Genomic DNA, 18,554 nt, shown 5'->3' on the forward strand with positions numbered 1-18,554 from the left:
GAAGGGACCAAGGACTGTTTGACATAAACCCGAGGTTGTAAAGTATATAATGAGAATGGTTTATCCCTCTTCATTTTTTGATGGGGCTACTTGCTCAAACACTAGTGGATGTGGAGGTGTAATCTTCTTGGAGCAACAACACTTTTATAACCTATGCTGGAGATGTGGATCAAGATCTAATACAAAAGTGGAACTTACAACTTTGTGGGGAGTTTTAACATTTGCGAAACTCTTAGGCTTGGAAAATATGTAGATATACAGGAATTCAAAGCTAGTGTTGGAGTGGACCAATGGGAAATATAACTTGGACATTACAACTCTTCGGCACTGGAAACAAAGGGTTGGGTGCTTATTCAGCTTCTTCACTGACATTAGGATTGGATATATCTATATCGAATTGAATGGACAAGCGGATGCTCTCCCAAAAAAAAGACTAACTACACAATTGGGGTCTATCTATGTGGCAAAATATGATGTTGATAGCCAGTGTTTTTTGGACAGTTTCCTCTCTACTAATATTTTTACCTTTTATCTAGTACTATCTGATCATGTATGTGAGTATGTTTATCAACTATAGTTTTTCAATCATTTGGATATATTGAACAATCTTAGACATTTCCATATCTTAGTATATTATGAAGGATATAAACACTTTATTTTAATATAAAAATGCTAGGTTTTTCCTGTTGAAAAAAAAAGCAACAAAGATCCACTACTAAACCAACTAATAAATGAAAGTAACACCCCAAATAACACCACTTACCACTAATGAGTTTCCCAAGAGAAGTGAGTAGAACAATGCATAATCCTATCAAGTAGTGTCTCATATAACTTACATCACAACCCATTATATACTAGCCATATAATATACTATACTATAGATCTATAATATATATAAAGAGATCTAATCCCCATTTAATCTTACTACATATAGGATATATATGCTACTATCCCTATAAATATAATATACTAAACATATAGGATATTAGATATACTATAAATCCTACTATCATAAATATTCTATATATATACACTAATATATCCTATATATCTAGTCCTATATCTATATATACTATAAGATATTCTAATATATTAAGATCTTAATATGATACTATACCAATATCCCCATATATTACTATCCTAATATATTAAGAGGATACTATACCGTATACATAGATCCTAATATATTAGCTAGCAATATAGTAACATATAATCCCTATAAACTAGTAGTGTATAATCTTTATATAGTCTATCTAAAATATCTCTAGGATAGGAGACCTAATAGCAATAATAGTGGCTGCTCAGTACGAGTTGCGTTTGATGCTATTGGTTTGGTGGAGAACAAGCCATTATTATCTTCTCTAAACTAAAAAAGCCTCTAGTTGTATTTTTTTCAACCAAGTCTGGCTGACCTGGTTTCTCAAGTATTAAGTTTGGCTATTTGATCACATTATGTAAACACTCGGGGTAGAAGCATCGCTTTAAATCGGTTCAAAAATCTGCATATATTCCCCTCCACAAGTCTTTATATGTCTCGAAAAGTGCTCACTTGTCATGAATAAATCTCCTGAATGCCTTGCATATTTCTGTTTCCCTGGTTTTAGGCAAGCAGACCCTTAAATCTGATAATGAAAGGCCATTAGTAATAACATTGAAAGATGCCAACTAGGCTATTTGTAATAGCATTGAAAGATGTCAACTAAGGGGAGTGAGGGGGTGATGCTCGTTGGAAGTTGGAACATATGATGAATCCTTGAATATATCAATTTGTCATGCAAGAGATGATTGCCTTTGGTGCCAAGGAATATATTCCAGGATCTTCAATTGATTTCATGGAGAGTGATAATTATTTTGGGACAGGTGACCCTTTGGAGATTGCTTGCTTTAAAAGGTGGGATGTGTTGTTGGAATTTCATTTAATGGCTCTGGGAAGGAATATTTGCATGAGTACAGAAATTCCCCAAGGGTCATGAAAATCGACATCGTCTATCACACATTTTTTGCGATGGGTCAATTAGTCGATGAGCAGGGGTTTCAATCAATTTAGTGCTAAGCAGTGGATTCAATCAAGGCAGTGCTCCAGAGAAAACAACTTAACATTCAAGTGCCTAATCATACAATCCTTTTTATGACTTCAACATATCAATAAATGAAAGGATGAGAATTTCGTTGAACTCTGTTCTTTGAGGTAATATCTCAAACATTGCAAGCAAATTCTTCTAAGTCCAGTCCTTCTATGATGTGGCCTAAATGAGTTTGTGAGCATGCACTTTTAACAATTATTCAATCTAAGGAAAATGAGGATGGAACTGTGATCCACAACAACCCATCAAGTTAGCGGATGAAGGAGGGATTTGGTCCTGAGAGTGATCTCCAATAGGTCATTGATTAAGTAGCTGACAAAGAAGTATGTGTGCCCCATAATCTATTTCCTCGTTATCCTAGCGAAATGAAAAAAATTGGGTGTGGGGGACATGGTAATTCTGGGAGTAAGACTGGTTGTGTCGAATAGCCCACCAAAATGAAAAAAAAAATGGTACAAGGTAGATGGTAATTCTGAGAGTAAGACTGGTTGTGTCGAGGCTTGAAAATGCCTGGAAATATGTAAGGATCCAAGGACACTCCATTGTAAATATACTCGTTTGCTTAGAGTAGATTTTGAAATTCACATAGTTATTAATAAGCCATTATTCACATAGATTACACATCGTTTTTTAATAAGCTGTTATTCTACAAGGTAAACGCACATCATTTTTAAAATAAGTTATTGAGGACCGAGGACAAACAGTGGTAATACCTTAATGTACTCACCAACCAGATTACCATTAAAAGCTAGTTTCACACTGGTTACACATCTCGGTCTACTCTAGAGAACCAGCATTCGAAAAATTACTATGTTGAGAATTGCGATTTGGCAAGAACAATTAAAACCAATCATATCAACATCCAAAAATTGCATCAGATCATCATTTATAAAGAATCCATTTCTTGAACCACCCCTCTTTCAAAAACTTGGTATAGGAGAGGAAATAATATTAATCTTTTTACAAATCAACGCCCTCAGCCCAGAATTTGGGAGAGGAGAGGAACAGAAATCCTTTTACAAATCAACAATTTCAACCCAATCCATAGTAACTCGGCCCGTCAGCAACTTCAACCCAATCCATAGTACCTCAGCCCGTGACCTAGTATTACCACTGCAGATGTATTGAAATTGTGGCAAGCATTGCAGGAACTCTGAAATTGTGGCACCTATCCACATAATATTTTATGAGATATTTGAATGCAGAAACGGAGACTCTTGGGTTAATAAAACCTATATCGAAACGTGAAAGCAAAACAATAATAAACACACATACCTTCACCCAGATGATGAGCCTTTTTGTACCTGTTTTTAAATAATCACAGAACTGAAGCAATGCATACGGCAATTGACAATGACAATGTGAGACAGCAATTTACCCTACATACCCAATTTGGGAAAACCACAATTTGGAAAAATAGCTTGGAATGGCGATGCTCAGTCTATTATTATCATTATTAGTGTTTATAAAGAATCAGAGTATCATAGCTCGATACACATATAGTTGATGAGCCTTTTTATTTTTTGTTTGAAATAAGTAATCACAACACTGAAGCAATGCACACAGAAATTGACAATGACAATGTGAGACAACAATTTACCCGGCAAACCCAACTTGGGAAAACCACAATTGTGGAAAAACCAGCTTGAAATGGTGATGTTCAGTCTATTATTATCACTATCAATGTTTATAAAGAATCACAGAGTATCATACTCTCTTTGCTATTAACAGTCTCCTGTTACAAGAAATATCATTGTAAATTTCTTCCAAAGAACCCCTATTAACAGTCTCCTGTTACAGCAAATATCAGTCATTGTTCATTTCTGCCAAAGAACCCCTTTCTCATTTTTCAGCCTGCATTTAATAGGCAGTGGTCACTCTTACATTAAAGGGTGAAAGTAGTAGCCCCTTTCTCATTTTTCAGCCTGCATTTAATGGGCAGTGGTCACTTTTACATTAAAGGGTGAAAGTAGTAGCCCCTTTCTCAATTTTCAGCCTGCATTTAATAGGCAGTGGTCACTTTTACATTAAGGGGTGACCACAGTAGCTTTGCAACTTGAAGCCGTTGCCGAGTATGTGGCCAGCATGAGCATGAGTCATTTGGTTCTTTCTCATTTTTCAGCCTGCATTCAATAGGCAGCAGTCGCTTTTATATGAAGGGGTCATGATAGCAGCTTTGCAACTTGAGACTGATGCTTACAACAAAAATTCCACAGTAGCATTCCAACTTTGAGGCCTCTGATTACAACAATAATTTTATAGGCCATGTCAGCTTCTCAAGGTGTCTGGGTAGCCCATTTCCATGCTTTAAGTTCACCCATTCCATCACCAGTGAAAAATAAATATGAAGGGGTCACGATAGCAGCTTTGCAACTTGAGACTGATGCTTACAACAAAAATTCCACAGTAGCATTCCAACTTTGAGGTCTCTGATTACAACAATAATTTTATAGGCCATGTCAGCTTCTCAAGGTGTCTGGGTAGCCCATTTCCATACTTTAAGTTCACCCATTCCATCACCAGTGAAAAATACTCCTTCAGGTCCAATCTGAAATGCTCGCACTTCATTTCTTGAGAACGCTCTACCTCGTTCATGAAACCTGGAAAAACCAATAAATGTTTATTATACCCCAAAAAATAGCCAATAGGAGAACATTTCGACAAAACATACATTACTGTCTCTACATCAATTACAAAACTGACAAGGTCAATCCATAAACGAGTGCCTGCAAAATTTTCGAGTGCCTGAAATATTTTTAAAACAAGAAGTAAATAATCCTCAAATAGCCCAAACCAAAATCAAACCTACTGCCATTCTCAGGATAAACATATAAACCAGATATAGGAAATGCCCATCGGAGGGAACATACTAAAGCATCCTTCTGGCATTCGAGTAAAATCGTAAGAAAGATATGGTTTAAAGTTGTATTAAAACCATATATGGTTGTAAATTGTGAAGACAAGAGTAGAGAAAAGTGTAGTATCAAAGTAGGAAGGCTTTGTGAAACAAAGTTGTTGATGTTTTGGGTAGCATTGGGAGTATTCTCACGTGTGGTGCAAGTGGGCTAAGCCATGGGACTTTGCACCTATATACCCATGGTATTCTGATAACCCATGGTATTATGATCCATGGTATTACACCCTTTGGAAAAGTATAAGTACAAGGGTGTGTGATTCATTCTTGTCATCGTGTGGCTTGGCAAGAGACCAATTTTCACATGAGGACAAGGTCGAGTAGGCCTTAAATCTTTGAGGGCTAGGAGGGCCTATGCAAGGTGGCCGAGTAAGAGAGTAGAACTTAAATCTTTGAGGGCCAGGAGGGCCTATGGAAGGTGGCCGAGTAAGAGAGTGTTGTGACAGCCCTGGTTACCCTTTTCTGTTTTAATTTAGATTAAATAAATTAAACATGGGCTGATACAAACGGACACTTATTCTAGGGCTGAGGAGGTAAACTGCTTGGGATTTGGTTGCTTTTGAAAGCCATGAAGGCTGACAGATGTTCACAAAAGGGACGGTTTTTCTAACTGCCAGCAGAGAGATAAAGGACAGGGAATAGGATTTATTGCAACAACATGCATGATGCCAGCAAAGGGGGACAACGATTTAGGAAGACAGGACAACACAATGAAGAATCAATTGGTGACTGGGTTGCGTAGTTGGTGATTGGACTATGCAGTGGTTAGCTTGGCAACCACTGTAACAAGAATTTCAAAGGCAGAAAAAAATCGAGGGGACAAGGAGATGGGAAAAAAGAATCGAGGGGACAAGGAGATAGGTGTCACTATGTGGCTGGCCTGGGGAGAGTCTAGTAAAACAGGAAAACAAAAAAACAGATTGGGGAAGAATTCGAAACAAGGGGACCTTGAAGTGTGAAAAGGTGTGGCTTAAAATAGCAAGCATTGTTAGAGGATGTCAAGAGGGGCATAACAATGGGTTTAGTGCGTTAGGGGCACTGGTTTTGTATGCTATGTTATGGAAAGAGCTGGGGTGGCACATTGTACGATTGTATGGAGTATTTTGCTGTAACCTGTGTGTTAAGAATCAGTCAGAGAATGGATCATAAGCACAGTTACCTAATGTATGCAACTGAATATAGAGCATTGGTTGTTTTGGTGTGTATGGAGTATTTTGCTGTAACCTGTGTGTTAAGAATCAGTCATAGAATGGATCATAAGCACTGTTACCTAATGTACGCAACTGAATATAGAGCATTGGTTGTTTTGGTGTGAAATGCGATGAAGATTATAAAAAAAAAAAATCGAGTGGGCTAAGCATATGGTGCACAAGGGCAATGCATTGCAGTGGCTGTGTGTTTTACAGTTACCTGAGGTCAACTGGAGTTTTGAAGGTGTCAGCATGATGTTGCAAGCCTTCAAGAAGAGTCCTGTGCATATGGAGCGAAATCAGAGCGTGAGCTCCGAGATTGTTGTAAATCCATGTATGGTATGCAAATTGAAGGCCTGATCATATGTGCCAGCTATGTTACCAGAAACGAGAAACAACAACGGGACGAGAAACGGAGTTTGGAGGTTTTGCATTCAAGAAACGAGGAGAGAGAAAAAAAACAAGAAAAATGTGAAAAACATAAAACAACACAGACATCATCTGCGTTCTCCAATAATGTGGTTTATAGATAGTTGTTTATAGGCTTTCCTTGCTTACATAGACCATTCTCGAATATTGATAGTGAGAAACAAAGCTTGTGTTGCTTACATGGGTCATTCTAAGACCCATGTTTGATCCTCTTATAGTAAAGAAACCTTTGGCATTGAACTCAAGCTTGATTTGACCTTTCCAATTCCACTTGATTTGGACCAAGGTTGCACGAAACGGGGAAACGGGTACGAGTTTCCGAAACGGGAAGCGATACGAAACGCGACCTCCCCAAATTTTGGAAACGGGGAAACGCGAATATATATATATATATATATATATATATATATATATATATTAGAACATTTAAGAAATATGTGCAATCATAAAGCATATATGATACATTTTAATTTATTACATTATGATAAAATTGTCAATTGTCAATGCATAAACTATAAGTATCTAAATTTACATCACATTTACTCATGAATAATCACATAATGAAAATAGAAATATCCAAAATCAACCACGAGAAATTTCTAATTTTGTCTCGTGCTTGATTGGGAGTCTCCTCCTACGTAGTCGAATGACCTTAGTGCTCTTGATTAAATACAAGTTTCATACCCTAGTACCCTACATTCTCTTGATTATTGGGAGTCTCCCTTGCATAGAGGGCTTTGTTCTCTCGATTAAATACAAGTTCCATACCCTAGTACATGATAAAATCCAATGGAAACATTGCAATCACCCCAATCCTGAAATCCTGAAAAACAAATAAGTCTGCTGGATTTTGAGTGAGATCTAAAATTCTACTTTCTCCATATGAAATCCAATGAGGGCGAAACCACTCTCAAACATCCTGAGTCATTTCATGGTAATGTTAAAAATTTAAGTAAAAGGATGAAAATGAAAAATAAAGGAGAATATCACTTTTACTTTAAGAATTTAACATTACCAAGAACTGCATATCAACACTAGGGCAAAAGTTCACTTTTATAACTTTAGACAGGCATCTGGAAGCAACTAGGAGTCACTAGGCTAACGTAACAATAAATTACAAAACAAATAAAAATTAAAAAAAACACAAGTAAATGCTGAAACGTGGGTCGTACGGCCTTGAAACGCGTTTTAGGCCGTACTGGCCACGTTTCAATTTCGTGAAATGTGGCAGTACGGCCTGAAACGCGTTTTAGGGCCGTACCAAACGCGTTTCAGCGTTTCATACCCGTTTCCGTACGGAAACGCCCTCCTACCCCACGTTTCCTGCAACATAGATTTGGACCTAGTGAGAGTGGGATTTTTTTGAAGGCCATATCCCTAGAAATTTCCGGATGAGTACATAACCTCGCATATCATGTGTATATTCTCCCATATGATTTGAGCGGACCTCAAATTTGGGCTACATTGTAGTATTTGGCAAGCAACTACTAGGTTGTATTTTCCCTAGTTGGGTAATAGGATGGTGAAGATTGAATTGAGCTCCATTGGGATTCTGGAATTGAGCCAAAAGTAGAAGGTTGTTTAGAACTACTACTATCTTCAAAAATCTTTCTATTGGAAGAAGTGTTGCTCCCTCCACTGACATTTTGCATAGAAAAAGCAGAAGGGTTGAGAACCAGAAATGCTACAACTAAACAAAACCTTAAAAAAATTACCATCAAACTTTCAAAACTTTATTGTTAATCCATTATAATAATAATTAATCTTTATAATAATAAAAATAATATATAATGTAACCATGTGCGTTTAAATTTATAATTTTGTATAAAGAAACAATTTTTAAATATTAAATACAATAAAACTATATAAGAAACTCTACACTAAATACACTTTTAAATAGAACCAACACAAAAATTAAGAAAAAATGATTAAAACATTAAAAAAACATAACAATAGAAAACACATCAAAATAATATAATTTCAACAAACAAAATTCCTAAATAGACAATGTTGTTACAGAAATTTTAGGTTAAGCACAATACACCATAAAACCGAAAACTATCCACAAAACCAACCTTCATTTTTTTTAATTCGGCTCAACGTCCAATTGGAATGAGACCAACATTACAAATGAACCAGAACGATGTTTCTCATAAAACTGTATCAAAAAACCATTTGTTTCTGGAGAAACCGGTTTCATGTATTGAAAAACCAAAACAACCATACAAAACGGCATTTTCCGTACCGTTCCATTTTCTTTGCGTTTTTTTTTTCAGAAACGAATGCTCCCGTTCCGTTTCTGGTAACATAGTGTGCCAATACGTTAATGCTTTAGAACAGATGCAATTTAAGCATTTACTGTTGGAGTTTGTGCACCTTGGATGCAAGGAATATACTACAGTGCTGAACCAATGTGCCTGAGCATTGATCAAGGTTTTGCAAAGTGTTTAATAGAGTTTGTTACTTCTATTTAGAACAAAATGTTCTATTGTGCTGATATAGTTCTTGCAGGATTACGAGAAGCTTTGCAATTATGTCTCTGGGATGGTGTAGTTGATGTTTTGTCATGGAGGAATGGATATCCTTATTGTTGTTTACTACTAAGTCGATTTGTTGTTGCTGAGTTTGACTGATAGTCAGAGTAAGTATTGATTGTTATTGCTATGAGTATGTTGCAGAGGAGATAGGGTTATCGAGCAGTGAAATTTGTGTGAGAGTGGGCCATAGTTGTGACAGTGGGTTTTAATTTTCCTTTAAGAGTGCTATGGTAAATTATTCAAGGTGGAGGTAGACTAGAACTCTGTAAATTCCTGGTTCATTGGCAGATTGATTTTGTCCCTAGTGCAGCCTCCTTGGCCCTAGAATTTGGTTTCGGGCTGATTGGGATGCAAGAAAGACTGTTGTGCAGCGCAATCTATGGTTGGGTGGTGAGTTGCTGATCCAGGTGGATATTGGTGGCCACCTGCCAGGTCCACCTGGACCCCCACCATTGTCTTTCTCAGCATTTTCAGTTTCCTTAATTGTAGCACAGTTTACTATTTTTAGCAGTTTTTCGGGTCCTGAACTTCCGGAGCCGTTTTGAGGCCCTAAACGACGTTTTTTTGGAATTCTAGGGCGACCAAGCCCTATTGTTGCCTCCCAAAGTGGTAGTACTCGGATAGATCTTTCTAACGAGCTATCGTACGCGTCAAACGGAGATCGTATGCCAAAGTTACGACCCCGGGAAATTGATGTACCAATTTACCCAAACGGGGCCCACAATTTGGCGTTTCATCTTCTAGGGTTAGGTTTCGGTATGTGAAGGGTTTTCCATTGTTTCTCAACAATAAATAGGCCTTCGAGCCTCATTGTAATACAGTTCAGAACAGTTCAGAGGCATGTAGCCATCACATCTCTTCTCAGAGATAAGCTACCATCGCCCTAGCTAGTTTATTGCCATTTCTGTTTGTAAGCATATGTCAGTATTTTCCATTAATGAAATGAAGTATTATTTCCGCTGCATCTTTGTGTATATGGTTATCTCTGTAATTTGTTGCGTTCCTGTTTAAATCTGGATCAGTGGTATCAGAGCGGTCTGCTTTTTCTCTGTTTTTCTTTGCATGTCCCCAACAAGGTCGGGATATAAGGAGTTAGGGCTTGAACTGGTTGAACCTTTGCAAGACCAGCCTCGCAAATCCCGACGGCCTCCCATGGCGGACGAGAAGAAAGACGAGGGGGCAGGAGATCCCATCAAAATCTTGCTCGAAGAAGCGCTCGAGCGACAACGGAACGCGATGATGGACAGCTTTGCGCAGATCCTTCAGCGGCTACCCAGAAGCGGCGCATCGGCTTCCAGCAGCTCCTCTGGAAACGCCACACCCTTTAAGGTACAAGTTAATTTTGAAATCCCCATATTCGAGGGTCAGATAGACGCCGATGCCGTAGATAAATGGTTAAATCTGCTAGAGGGTTATTTTTCTGTTCATGAATTTTCGAGTCGGGAAAAGATTGTTTTTGCTCTTCTCAAAGCAGCCCCCCACGTCAAGGACTGGTGGGAAACCTACTGCGAGCAGAAGGATGAAAGTACTGGCTCACTATTTTCAGCCGCACCCACCTGGGATTCGTTCCGGGATGCCATCAAGGAGCAGTACTACCCTGTCGGAAGCTATGAGGATGAATACATAAAGTGGACCACGCTGCGGCAGGGAAGGGACCAAGATGTGCCGGAGTTCACCAATCTTTTCCATACCCTTCGCACAAAGTTGGGTATCAAGGATTCGGAGCAACATTTGATACTCAAATACCGTGGCTGCCTACACAAGTACATCCAGGAAGAAATACAGTTCCTAAACATCCCCTCGCTCGGCGCAGCATACCGGTATGCCGTCAAAGTCGAGCAGAAGTTTAAACAAAAGAAGCGAGACTTTGGATCTGCGAATCCAAAGCAGGGGAAAGGTGCCCCTAAACCACAGAACAAAGGACAAAGCCAAGGCGGGACAGCCCAAGACAACCAGCTGAAGCTGCAAGCAAAGAGCAACGCCGCGAAGCCGAGAAAGGACACTGGAAAATGGTGCGAGTTCCATAAGAGCTCCACTCACAACACAAGTGAGTGTCGGGCCAAACAGTCACTGGTGGCTGAGCTAAAGGTTTCAGAATCAGATGCATGTTCCGACTCTGAGTCAGAACCCGATAAGGGGTATGAAAAAGGGAAGCAGATCATTGATGCGGATCCCAGCGCCACTGTTGCTACCGCAAAGATCCAGAAAAATGAACCCGAAGATCCAGAGGAGGAGGAGCGTCTCTTCCACTCCCAGATGTGGGTCAAGGGCTCCCCGATACAGTTCATTGTTGATAGCGGGAGTCAAAAGAACCTCATTTCGGCAGAGGTCGTGAAGCGGTTGGGCTTACCGACCACAGCACATCCACAACCATACACCATTGGGTGGCTTTACCAAGGGCGAGATCTTCGCGTGAGCCAGCAGTGTCGCCTTCCATACAACATCAAGCCCTTCACGGATGAGGTATTGTGTGACATTGCTCCCCTTGAAGTTTGTGATGTATTACTAGGACAACCATACTTGTGGAAGCGACATGCTGTGTATGAATCAAGGCCCCGTGCTGTTATTATTACATTGGGAAATAAGTTGTTCAGGATACCAGAGGTACCACCACCTGCCGCCATCTCTTTGATTACTGCAAAACAATGCAGTAAGATCATTTCCAAAACCAGGAAATTTGTTTTCCTGATGATACGCCCTCAAGGGAAGAAGAAGACAGTGGCCGCGGCCTCCAAACGAGGTCCCTCTGCACGGCAGCTACAAATGGACAAGATTGTGGAGGAGTATAAAGACATCTTCACCTCCCCGGCAGGGGTTCCTCTGCACTGTCAAGTCAAGCACTCCATTGATCTGACCCCAGGTGCGCCGCTACCCAATGGACCAATTTATCGGCGCTCCGTTCTGGAGAACAATGAAATCAAGAGGCAGATTCAGGAGCTCCTACAGAAAGGTCACATCCGTCCGAGTTCTTCGCCCTGTGGGAGCCCGATAGTGTTGGTACAGAAGAAGGATGGGACGTGGAGACTCTGTATTGACTATCGGGCGCTGAACAAGATCACTGTCCGTAATAGGTACCCGATCCCGCGGATTGATGACCTCCTAGACCAACTAAAGGGGGCGAAATATTTCAGCAAGATCGATCTGAAGTCAGGATATCACCAGGTACCAATTGAACCCTCAGATGTGTGGAAGACTGCCTTCAAATCCAAGGAGGGCCTCTTCGAATGGTTGGTCATGCCTTTCGGATTGACGAATGCTCCTGCAACCTTTATGAGGCTAATGGATGACATCTTGCGGCCATTCACCAACTCCTTTGTAGTAGTATACTTGGATGACATTCTGATCTTCAGCCAGAGTTGGGAAGAGCACCTCCACCACATCCGACAGGTTCTCCAAACACTGCGGCAACACAAGCTATGTGCCAATTTGGAGAAATGCACTTTTGGCATGACCGAGGTCCAGTATCTGGGATACATCATTGATGAACAGGGGGTGCATGTCGATCCAGCCAAGGTCCAAGTCATTCGGGATTGGCCCTCTCCAACCACTCTAACAGAGCTCCGCAGCTTTCTAGGTCTTGCCAACTTCTACCGCAGGTTTGTGTTGGGATTTTCTCATATTTCTTGGCCCTTGAGTCAAGTCACCAAGGGCGGGGCGAAAGCAAAATTCTTTTGGTCTGAATCTCAACAGAAGGCATTCAGGGAGTTGAAGGATCGCCTCTGCACGGCACCAGTGCTCGCGTTACCAGATTTACAACAACCATTTGAGGTCGAGACAGATGCCTCTGACTATGCTATTGGGGCAGTCCTTACTCAACATGGACATCCAGTGGCATATCACAGTGAAACACTTTCAGACACAGTCCGGAAGTACCCCACTTATGATAAAGAGATGTATTCCATTGTACAGGCCTGCCGACAATGGAAGCATTACATTTTGGGGAAGGAAACGGTCATCCACACAGACCACCGACCTCTGCAATTCATACAGACCCAAGGGAAATTGCAGAATGATCGCCATCAGAAGTGGTCTACATACCTGCAACAGTTTCACTTGAATATCAAGTATAAAAAGGGCAGCACCAATAATGTTGCAGATTGCCTCAGTCGACCACCGATCATGGCGCTAACCACCGTGCTCAACTCTTGCGGGCACGAGACTTCTGATTGGCCACTTCTCTACAAAAGCGACCCAGAATTCGGCCACACATACCAGACACTCTTGGAGGGTCGGCAGGTTGCAGATTTTCACCTCCAGGATGCCCTATTATGCCACCTCGGTCACCTTTGTGTTCCTTCAAGCGAGCGTGCCAAGATGATTTGGGAAGCACACTACAGTCGGGCTGCTGGGCATTTCGGGGTCGAGAAAACAGTGGCAGTACTGCAAAACTATTTCTATTGGCCGAATCTTCGACAGGATGTTGGGAAGTACATCCGATCATGTACTGCCTGTGCCATTGCCAAACCGACCATTAAGAAGCAAGGCCTCTATACCCCGTTGCCTACCCCTAGTCGACCTTGGGAATCCATCTCCATGGATTACATGTCAGGCCTTCCTTCCACTAAGCATGGAAATGACTGTGTTTTTGTGGTCGTCGACAGGTTCTCAAAGATGGCCATTATGATGGCCTGCAAGAAGAATATCACAGCAGAAGCCACTGCTAAACTCTTCTTTGAACGAGTGTGGGTGCACTTTGGGATCCCACAGTCTATCATCTCAGATCGGGACAGTCGGTTTCTCAGCACATTTTGGTCCAGTCTCTGGTCAATGCTGGACACCAAACTCACGAAGTCCACAGCCTTCCATCCTCAAACTGATGGCCAGACAGAGGTTGTCAACAGGATGATTGTGCACATTCTGCGCATGTATAACTCAAAGCATCCACGCACATGGGACGAGAGCCTCCCCTATGTTCAGCACAGCTACAACCGAGCTCTTCACAGCTCCACTGGCCATAGCCCTTTTCAGGTGGGTTTAGGATTCCAGCCACTATGCCCCATTGATGTGGCCATGCCACTTGCAGCTACTCACATGAATTCAGCTCATGTCCAGTCCGAAACAGATAAGGCCACCAGCTTCATTGAGCGCATCCAACATATTCGCCAGCAGGTCCATGACATTCTTGAGAAATCAAATGCCAAGTACAAGCAGCGACATGATCAACACCGGGTGCCACACAAGTTTCAGGTGGGCGACAAAGTCTGGTTGCATTTGCAAAAGGAACGCCTTACTGGAGCCTATCGGAAATTGAGACCACTTCGATATGGTCCTTACACCATTACTAAGGCTATGGGAGACAATGCATTTGAGCTCAGCATTCCCCCATTCCTTGGCCTGCACCCAGTGTTCAATGTGGACCGCCTTCGGCCATACTTTCCACCATTGCTAGACACATCCGACATTGCAGAACAGCTCAAACCCACAGAATTAAATCCAGATTGCATGGAACAAGCTGCAACTGATCGGATCATGGACACACAGATCAAGAACACTCGCCAACAGCATATCCAACTGTATCGAGTTGTCAAAGCAGGCCAACTCCTTCAGCAGGGCAAGTGGCTCACCAGGGAACAAGTTCAGCAGAGGTTTCCTCATCTCATGGAGGAGCTCAACGCAATGGGGACCATTGCTTCCTAAGGGGGGAGGAATGATCCAGGTGGATATTGGTGGCCACCTGCCAGGTCCACCTGGACCCCCACCATTGTCTTTCTCAGCATTTTCAGTTTCCTTAATTGTAGCACAGTTTACTATTTTTAGCAGTTTTTCGGGTCCTGAACTTCCGGAGCCGTTTTGAGGCCCTAAACGACGTTTTTTTGGAATTCTGGGGCGACCGAGCCCTATTATTGCCTCCCAAAGTGGTAGTACTCGGATAGATCTTTCTAACGAGCTATCGTACGCGTCAAACGGAGATCGTATGCCAAAGTTACGACCCCGGGAAATTGATGTACCAATTTACCCAAACGGGGCCCACAATTTGGCGTTTCATCTTCTAGGGTTAGGTTTCGGTATGTGAAGGGTTTTCCATTGTTTCTCAACAATAAATAGGCCTTCGAGCCTCATTGTAATACAGTTCAGAACAGTTCAGAGGCATGTAGCCATCACATCTCTTCTCAGAGATAAGCTACCATCGCCCTAGCTAGTTTATTGCCATTTCTGTTTGTAAGCATATGTCAGTATTTTCCATTAATGAAATGAAGTATTATTTCCGCTGCATCTTTGTGTATATGGTTATCTCTGTAATTTGTTGCGTTCCTGTTTAAATCTGGATCAGTGGTATCAGAGCGGTCTGCTTTTTCTCTGTTTTTCTTTGCATGTCCCCAACAAGGTCGGGATATAAGGAGTTAGGGCTTGAACTGGTTGAACCTTTGCAAGACCAGCCTCGCAAATCCCGACGGCCTCCCATGGCGGACGAGAAGAAAGACGAGGGGGCAGGAGATCCCATCAAAATCTTGCTCGAAGAAGCGCTCGAGCGACAACGGAACGCGATGATGGACAGCTTTGCGCAGATCCTTCAGCGGCTACCCAGAAGCGGCGCATCGGCTTCCAGCAGCTCCTCTGGAAACGCCACACCCTTTAAGGTACAAGTTAATTTTGAAATCCCCATATTCGAGGGTCAGATAGACGCCGATGCCGTAGATAAATGGTTAAATCTGCTAGAGGGTTATTTTTCTGTTCATGAATTTTCGAGTCGGGAAAAGATTGTTTTTGCTCTTCTCAAAGCAGCCCCCCACGTCAAGGACTGGTGGGAAACCTACTGCGAGCAGAAGGATGAAAGTACTGGCTCACTATTTTCAGCCGCACCCACCTGGGATTCGTTCCGGGATGCCATCAAGGAGCAGTACTACCCTGTCGGAAGCTATGAGGATGAATACATAAAGTGGACCACGCTGCGGCAGGGAAGGGACCAAGATGTGCCGGAGTTCACCAATCTTTTCCATACCCTTCGCACAAAGTTGGGTATCAAGGATTCGGAGCAACATTTGATACTCAAATACCGTGGCTGCCTGCACAAGTACATCCAGGAAGAAATACAGTTCCTAAACATCCCCTCGCTCGGCGCAGCATACCGGTATGCCGTCAAAGTCGAGCAGAAGTTTAAACAAAAGAAGCGAGACTTTGGATCTGCGAATCCAAAGCAGGGGAAAGGTGCCCCTAAACCACAGAACAAAGGACAAAGCCAAGGCGGGACAGCCCAAGACAACCAGCTGAAGCTGCAAGCAAAGAGCAACGCCGCGAAGCCGAGAAAGGACACTGGAAAATGGTGCGAGTTCCATAAGAGCTCCACTCACAACACAAGTGAGTGTCGGGCCAAACAGTCACTGGTGGCTGAGCTAAAGGTTTCAGAATCAGATGCATGTTCCGACTCTGAGTCAGAACCCGATAAGGGGTATGAAAAAGGGAAGCAGATCATTGATGCGGATCCCAGCGCCACTGTTGCTACCGCAAAGATCCAGAAAAATGAACCCGAAGATCCAGAGGAGGAGGAGCGTCTCTTCCACTCCCAGATGTGGGTCAAGGGCTCCCCGATACAGTTCATTGTTGATAGCGGGAGTCAAAAGAACCTCATTTCGGCAGAGGTCGTGAAGCGGTTGGGCTTACCGACCACAGCACATCCACAACCATACACCATTGGGTGGCTTTACCAAGGGCGAGATCTTCGCGTGAGCCAGCAGTGTCGCCTTCCATACAACATCAAGCCCTTCACGGATGAGGTATTGTGTGACATTGCTCCCCTTGAAGTTTGTGATGTATTACTAGGACAACCATACTTGTGGAAGCGACATGCTGTGTATGAATCAAGGCCCCGTGCTGTTATTATTACATTGGGAAATAAGTTGTTCAGGATACCAGAGGTACCACCACCTGCCGCCATCTCTTTGATTACTGCAAAACAATGCAGTAAGATCATTTCCAAAACCAGGAAATTTGTTTTCCTGATGATACGCCCTCAAGGGAAGAAGAAGACAGTGGCCGCGGCCTCCAAACGAGGTCCCTCTGCACGGCAGCTACAAATGGACAAGATTGTGGAGGAGTACAAAGACATCTTCACCTCCCCGGCAGGGGTTCCTCTGCACTGTCAAGTCAAGCACTCCATTGATCTGACCCCAGGTGCGCCGCTACCCAATGGACCAATTTATCGGCGCTCCGTTCTGGAGAACAATGAAATCAAGAGGCAGATTCAGGAGCTCCTACAGAAAGGTCACATCCGTCCGAGTTCTTCGCCCTGTGGGAGCCCGATAGTGTTGGTACAGAAGAAGGATGGGACGTGGAGACTCTGTATTGACTATCGGGCGCTGAACAAGATCACTGTCCGTAATAGGTACCCGATCCCGCGGATTGATGACCTCCTAGACCAACTAAAGGGGGCGAAATATTTCAGCAAGATCGATCTGAAGTCAGGATATCACCAGGTACCAATTGAACCCTCAGATGTGTGGAAGACTGCCTTCAAATCCAAGGAGGGCCTCTTCGAATGGTTGGTCATGCCTTTCGGATTGACGAATGCTCCTGCAACCTTTATGAGGCTAATGGATGACATCTTGCGGCCATTCACCAACTCCTTTGTAGTAGTATACTTGGATGACATTCTGATCTTCAGCCAGAGTTGGGAAGAGCACCTCCACCACATCCGACAGGTTCTCCAAACACTGCGGCAACACAAGCTATGTGCCAATTTGGAGAAATGCACTTTTGGCATGACCGAGGTCCAGTATCTGGGATACATCATTGATGAACAGGGGGTGCATGTCGATCCAGCCAAGGTCCAAGTCATTCGGGATTGGCCCTCTCCAACCACTCTAACAGAGCTCCGCAGCTTTCTAGGTCTTGCCAACTTCTACCGCAGGTTTGTGTTGGGATTTTCTCATATTTCTTGGCCCTTGAGTCAAGTCACCAAGGGCGGGGCGAAAGCAAAATTCTTTTGGTCTGAATCTCAACAGAAGGCATTCAGGGAGTTGAAGGATCGCCTCTGCACGGCACCAGTGCTCGCGTTACCAGATTTACAACAACCATTTGAGGTCGAGACAGATGCCTCTGACTATGCTATTGGGGCAGTCCTTACTCAACATGGACATCCAGTGGCATATCACAGTGAAACACTTTCAGACACAGTCCGGAAGTACCCCACTTATGATAAAGAGATGTATTCCATTGTACAGGCCTGCCGACAATGGAAGCATTACATTTTGGGGAAGGAAACGGTCATCCACACAGACCACCGACCTCTGCAATTCATACAGACCCAAGGGAAATTGCAGAATGATCGCCATCAGAAGTGGTCTACATACCTGCAACAGTTTCACTTGAATATCAAGTATAAAAAGGGCAGCACCAATAATGTTGCAGATTGCCTCAGTCGACCACCGATCATGGCGCTAACCACCGTGCTCAACTCTTGCGG

The 18,554-nt window shown here is 42.7% G+C and overlaps 1 protein-coding gene across 1 annotated transcript in view; it reads right to left on the reverse strand.

Moving 5' to 3' along the window:
• Window positions 1–4,551: 4,551 nt before the first annotated feature.
• LOC149218190 (zinc finger CCCH domain-containing protein 17-like) overlaps window positions 4,552–18,554 on the reverse strand; it is a 42,641-nt gene continuing 28,638 nt past the window's right edge. Inside the window, exon 9 of the mRNA XM_089386502.1 lies at window positions 4,552–4,684. Coding sequence (XP_089242628.1) covers window positions 4,552–4,684 — 133 coding nt within the window. The remainder of the gene's footprint in view (window positions 4,685–18,554) is intronic.

This window comes from Pinus tabuliformis, chromosome Q (genome assembly GCF_031772625.1).
Source record: "Pinus tabuliformis cultivar Carrire ecotype Pingquan chromosome Q, CPIR1, whole genome shotgun sequence".
Classification (NCBI taxonomy): Eukaryota; Viridiplantae; Streptophyta; class Pinopsida; order Pinales; family Pinaceae; genus Pinus; species Pinus tabuliformis.